Source organism: Dendrobium catenatum, unplaced genomic scaffold (genome assembly GCF_001605985.2).
Source record: "Dendrobium catenatum unplaced genomic scaffold, ASM160598v2 fragScaff_scaffold_716, whole genome shotgun sequence".
NCBI classification, from domain to species: domain Eukaryota; kingdom Viridiplantae; phylum Streptophyta; class Magnoliopsida; order Asparagales; family Orchidaceae; genus Dendrobium; species Dendrobium catenatum.
The window spans coordinates 12,854,209-12,860,324 of record NW_021319178.1 but is presented as its reverse complement, the minus strand read 5'-3'; the positions used below and the strand labels follow the sequence as shown (position 1 = coordinate 12,860,324).

The 6,116-nt window shown below is 37.1% G+C and overlaps 1 protein-coding gene across 3 annotated transcripts; it reads right to left on the bottom strand.

Annotated features, from left to right (window-relative positions):
* Window positions 1–1,161: 1,161 nt before the first annotated feature.
* LOC110100721 (junctophilin-3) lies at window positions 1,162–4,758 on the bottom strand. 3 transcript variants are annotated; one of them, XM_020828360.2, is made up of 3 exons: window positions 3,752–4,758; window positions 2,539–2,799; window positions 1,162–1,702 (listed from the first exon to the last, which is right to left on the bottom strand). In XM_020828360.2, exons 1-3 carry the CDS (start codon window positions 4,564–4,566, stop codon window positions 1,645–1,647), a joined length of 1,134 nt encoding a protein of 377 aa, XP_020684019.1. In that variant the 5' UTR covers window positions 4,567–4,758; the 3' UTR covers window positions 1,162–1,644. The 3 variants fall into 3 exon arrangements, with proteins under 3 accessions (XP_020684019.1, XP_020684018.1, XP_020684020.1); XM_020828359.2 differs by having other exon boundaries at window positions 2,571–2,799; window positions 3,752–4,757; XM_020828361.2 differs by having other exon boundaries at window positions 1,569–1,702; window positions 2,534–2,799.
* Between the last annotated feature and the right edge of the window lie 1,358 nt (window positions 4,759–6,116).

Here is a 6,116-nt window from a genome sequence, read left to right as displayed (position 1 = left end):
CTGTTAAGAATCAAATTTTCATTAAATCTAATAAAAAATCATTTTGAATACTTCGGAAATAATAATTGAATTATTTCTCTATGATTTAATTATTTCTTAATATTTTTTTAATATAAGGTGACACATTAGGACCTACACAAAAGCTATAGATATGGCAACAATATAAATATGGCTGAATTATAGTAATATAGCAGTTCTATGATATAAAACAACTGAAAATCAGGAAACGTAGAGACCAAGAATGCTCTATGGGCCAGAGGGGATGGCAAAGCTATAATCAATTTCTTACAGACTAAATTGGAAGAATAGGGGGTGGGAGTGGTTGGATCTTGATAGTGACTTTCATGAGAAAATTTGCAGCAGAAAAAAGTTATTTAACTAGCAGTCTAGAGAAACATGCTTTGAATGCTTTAATTTTAAAGAAAAAGTTAACCAATGCAATAGTTTGATTAAAGAAATAAGGAAAAATCGGTGTTTGAAGAAAAAAATTTCCAGTTGAAAATTCCAACAGAATCAAGCAATAGTTAAAAGAATAGTATATCACACACAGCTCACCTTGGCTTGTTGGTTGAGAGCTTATGCTTCCAACTAAGAGGTCTTGGGTTCAAGTCTTTGTGTATGCGTTGTCTGTGTGAGTTTGCCTTAAATGGCCTAAATGTCCCAAAAAAAAAAAATATAGTATAGCACATTAACTTTGCATGTCTTATTTGGCATTTGGGCTGCCAAAAATGCTTCTCATTCGATTGCAGTCCGCTCGACAATTAGCTTCAGTTTGGCAAATTTCTATAAGCAAGTATGTTTAAGACTTCATTTGGGACAACTTTAACGACTGTTTTTTCTCTACTTGCAAGAGATTTTTATACTAAAAAGCAGCTTTTTGAAGCAATAAAAAGCAGCCCCAAAGGATGCCTTACGAGTCGAGCACGAACAAGCCCTTGTCATTATTATGTGTAAATATGCATATAAATATGCCGTGTGCGTGTGTGTATATATATATATATATACTATAATTCATATATGATTATGTTGATAAACAACTCGATAAGTTAACGTGACAACTGACAAACAATAACAACAAGCAATAAGTTTTTAATCCACCATATGGGGTAGGCTATATGAATCCTTTTTCTCCATTGTGTCCTATTAAGAGTCAAATTCTCATTTAAAACTAATAAAAAAACTATTTAATACAAATATTATAAAAAAAATTAGCTTGCTTGCTTAACAAAATCGAGCAGAACAACACTTGAGCTCACTTAAACATGGCTCATTTACATGCCTGCTTGGCATCATTCCATTTGAGGAAAAAAAACCCTTGTATGATTCAAAAAGCACACATTTGGATTTATGTACATCTTACTGAGAAGGGGAGAATTGTTAGTATTTCATCCCTTCTTCTAACCTTCAAACTCACAGCGATCAGCAAGATGTTTGCCAAAGAGATCACTAACGCGCTGAAAATATTGAGAAAACAAAATAAGCTTAAATATACACAATTAGATGACGGATGGATTACTTGTATTGTTCTTCATTCACTTCAGACTTCTGTGTTGCAAAACTTTCCATTCATTCGGTTTTCCACAGCTTTGATAGCAGCTACTCTAGCTGTGGTGGCCGCTTTATTGGCAGCATTAACTGCTTTGTTTACTTGCTCTTCAACCCGAGGTAGGAGAATCGATTTCTCAGAAGCTTTTCTGGCAGACTGTTAGAAATTGAAAAATATAGAGAATTAATTTGCAAACAGATGTAATAAGAGGTTGTTTGGTTGTAAGTGTTTAGTATTCATGCATTTTGAGAATAAATAGTAAATAAAATGAGTTTTTTTGTGTTTTATTGGTCTTAAAATAGATCTTCTTTTCTCTGGGTGCAATTAACAATTTGAATATATAAACGTAAACTAGGCCACAGTGAGAGAGAAAGAAGGCAACAAGGGTGAGGGGAGGGGGGACATCAGACGGGATTTGTGGCCGGAATGAGAATTCTTCGGGCTGAATCGTCGTCACGAACACCAGCAATAAGAGAGATGAAAAATCATGGTGCCGTGCTTCAGACGGTTGAGGGGAGTGCTCGTGTAGTAAATGGTGTATTTGAAATTGGTCTGATTAGAGTGAATTTGCAATTCTCAAAAATGAATTGTTTGAAAAAATCTAAGTTCCATAAAAAAAATACTTTGCATTTGTACGTGAAAAGTTTGGAGTAGCTCCAGTGGAAGATAAGATTAGACAGAGTCTCCTTATATGGTTTGGTCACATTAAACGGAGGCCTTCTGATGACCCGGTTAGGAAAGTTGAGGTATTAGATTTTACTTATGTTAATAAAGGTAGAGGTAGACCTAAAAAGACTTGGTTATAAAATATTAGAAATGGACTTTCTTTATTAGATTTAAATGAGAATTTGACTTTTAACAGGATGCAATGGCAAAAAAGGATTCATGTAGCCGACCCCATGTAGTGGGACAAAGGCTTGATGTTGTTGTTGTGTATAAATTCATACTAAACATCTTAAAAACTTAAAACTCAGAAATTCCTTTTACCTTACCCTCCTAATGGAAATTGGGTATATTCATATACCTGCATAGCCCGTTGAACGTTGGGATCTCCAAGAGGGAGAGGGTTCTTCAGAGTTCCACAGTCCCATTCTCCAGATTTTGCTTCACCTCTTCTAAAGGTATATGACCCAAAACCTTGCCGCCTTCCTTCATGCCATGACCCCTCATAACAATGGCCATTAGCAAAGTGATATACACCAAAACCATGGATCTTGTCACCAAAGTACTCGCCCGCATATTTATCGCCATTTCTGATAATCAAAATGTATTTTTCGTGAACAATATGAATCGAAAAGATGGTTCACAGTAAGTTTTTATAAGATCCAGGGAATTAGAATTGTGAGAAAGCTACAACTGTCTATTATATTAAAAAAAAAAATCCTTGTCACCTATTAACCCGAATTCTCAGTATTTGCTTGTCAGTTTCTTTGTGTACACACATCTAAGTTCTCTTATTGACTAATTAATATAAAATTACTGAGATTTGGTAAAAGAGAAGAACTATAAACAAAGCAAAACCAACATGTAATCAAAAGCTTAACAGCAAGAGGAAAATTTCTGATCTCAAAGTCATTCAATTTGTTTGGAGATGAGTGTAAATGTGAGGAATCAATCTAAAATTTAAATTGCACTAATCTCAAAGTATACACAATAGATTGTAAACCCATCCTCACAAAAATTTAGTTAGCATACCTAGACCCAATTTGTTTGGGAAAGAAAAATACACCAAGATATCCTGATAAAATTTTGGTTATGATGGGCTTTATAATAATTATATTTGCTTTAAGATTAGTGACATACATAAAGAATTTATATTGCATAAATTTGAAAGTAAATACTTTGATTTTTAGGCTAAAAATCTGTATCAGGATATTCAAAGGTTTTTTTTCTCCATTTTTGTTTCCCACAAAGGAGATCCATACACATCTATTGCAGTCAACTAAGTGCAAAAGAAAACAGAGCCAACCATACTTCAAAGATCATTAAATTTAATATCAAATTACCACCATTAATACCAACCTTCTTAAATGCTTCAATTCCGAGAATCCAATCAAATAGTAAAGAAGATCTCAATCAAATACTCCACTAACAAAAACCAAATATTCAATCAACAGAATAGAAGCTTAAATTTAGCCCAAAACTGACAGATTCAAACAAAGATCAAAACTTTATAAGGCCAAGATAAAAAATTGATCATCATACCTGAAATGGTAAAACCCTAATCCATGCTTCACCCCGAACTTGAACTCCCCAACATAGCAGCTTCCATCAGAGCAGCTCTGTACCCCTCGCCCATGGCTCTGCCCGCCGACCCACTCGCCTGCATAGCTATCTCCGTTATAAAACCTATAAACCCCAAATCCATGGCGGAGGCCATGGTGATACTGGCCTCGATACCGGCTCCCTCTAGCCCACCGTTCGATTCCATAACCATCATACTTTCCATCGACCCAATCGCCCTCGTATCTCCCCTGCCCGAAGAAATTGTAAACACCGCTTCCACTGCACTTCCCTTTGTGGAATTCCCCTTCGTAGAAATCCCCGTTACTGTAAAATTCAACCCCTTCTCTCACGGTTTTTCCCCCTATTTTAGGTCGCGGATTCTCCACGTCGCCTTCGTCATCGCCGATGAACCACCGCACCGAATCGCTCCGGCTGCGGCGGCGCCGGGAGAGAGAAAAGCGAGTTCTTTTGAGTATCAGGGAGGCGGCAGCGACTGCAGCGGAGGCAAGGGAGAGATTCCAGAGGGAGGGAGACTGGTCGCGGAGGTAGAAGAAAGAGAGGGTGATTAGGAAGATGGTTAGGAGAAAGGAGAAGAAGGCGAGACGGTGGCCGGAATTTCCTCCTGTGGAAACCGCGGCGACGGAGGCCGATGGAGGCGGAGAATGGGGTTTGATCTCTTCTGGATCGGATCCCGCAGAATCAAGGGCGGCGAGGCTGTGTACAGAGGAGCGAAGGGTTGGGGAACGGAGCAGGGAGGAAGGCGCGCGCGTTAGCTTCGAGGTATGACCTTCCATTCCCCTTCTCCTTCCTCCTCTTTCCTCTCTGCGCTCTCTAATCGCAGCGACAGCTCCCAGACAGGCCTAGTGGAGAAAGGATCTGTACAGAGAAAGAGAGAGAAAGTTCTCGCCTTTCAGGGAATGAGATAGAAAATCTGGGGAACGAACAACAGCCCCGTAGAGAGAGAAAACAAGAGATAGGAGTAAGATTTCCAACGGGCGGCATTTTATTTTTGAGAAAGGGAAGGCAAAGATTAGATCTGTATCGTCTGATTTGAATCGAACGGTTGGCAGCAGCCTGCAATTACATAGTAGGCGTCGCCAGTGGATCGGACGGTTGAAAAATAAGAAGGTATTGATAAGGTTCGTCGGATTGCCAGGGTATATATATATCAGTTATTGTCACGTGCGACGTGCGTGAGTGGGATAGGCAACCGTTGGTCACCTTGGCTTGCACCCAACATTGCACCCAACATCTCTAGATAAAATTTTGACCAATTTGACCCCCTGATTTTATATTATTTCATGTTGGCGCATTTAAGCAGATCTGAACCAATTAAAATCAAATCCAATTTTTAAAGAGTGAAATAAGTTGGTATTAATTTTCTCTTCCTTAAAAGGAAAATCATTATTTTTTCTCAATTTTAATTTATTATTATGATATTTAATAGAAAGATTTAGGAGTTGTTTTCGGATTTTTTTTGTGTGTAAAGTAAACTAAATGCATGAATTTTAATTTTTTTGAGTGTTTGATTTAAATGCAAAACTAAAGTAAAGTGAAATCACGGTATATTTTCCGCGTAAAAGGACATACCATAGAATCGAGTGAGAACGAATTGCACAGGATGCACAAGAAAGAAAAGTGGAGAGAGAGGTCCATGCTTCCCTCTTCTTCAACGACCGTACCAGTGAACGTGTTGTTGATGCACGAGAATGGCGAGCATCGTGGCTTACCTCGCACATTGCGAGGATGGAATGTTCCTTTTCTTAGCTCGTGACTGGCACAGCTCAAATTTGCGAGTAGCCATGCCTCACGACCATCATGACCCAAATTCTATTAGGTTCAAATTCGCGACCATCACGACCTGCCCCCCTTTTCTATGACCAAAAAAGAATAAGAAGATGATGAAACAGAGGCAGAGGTGTTGATCAAGGCTTTGTTTACTTTACATATGACCAAAAAACCTCAAAATTATTTTACTTTACACTGCATTATTTTTTAAACAAACCAAACAGATCTTAAATTATTTAGTATATTTGACATTATTAAAATTAGTGGCACATAATATTTCAAAATTGTAATTTTAGAGTATCGATTACCTTTGAATCGGTTGAAATTAAATATATGAATTTGATGATCATATCTTATAAGTATTGGTGTAAGTTATAATAGACCTTGAAAAGGACTTCTATATGAAATCTAAATATTACACATTTTTATTTATTTGATGAATAAGAAATTATCACAAAAATTAATGAAACATATTTTCTATATAATTTTATGTTATAAATGGCAATCAATAATGTGATGTTGAATTTGAAGACTATACAAAATGATAAATTCAGAA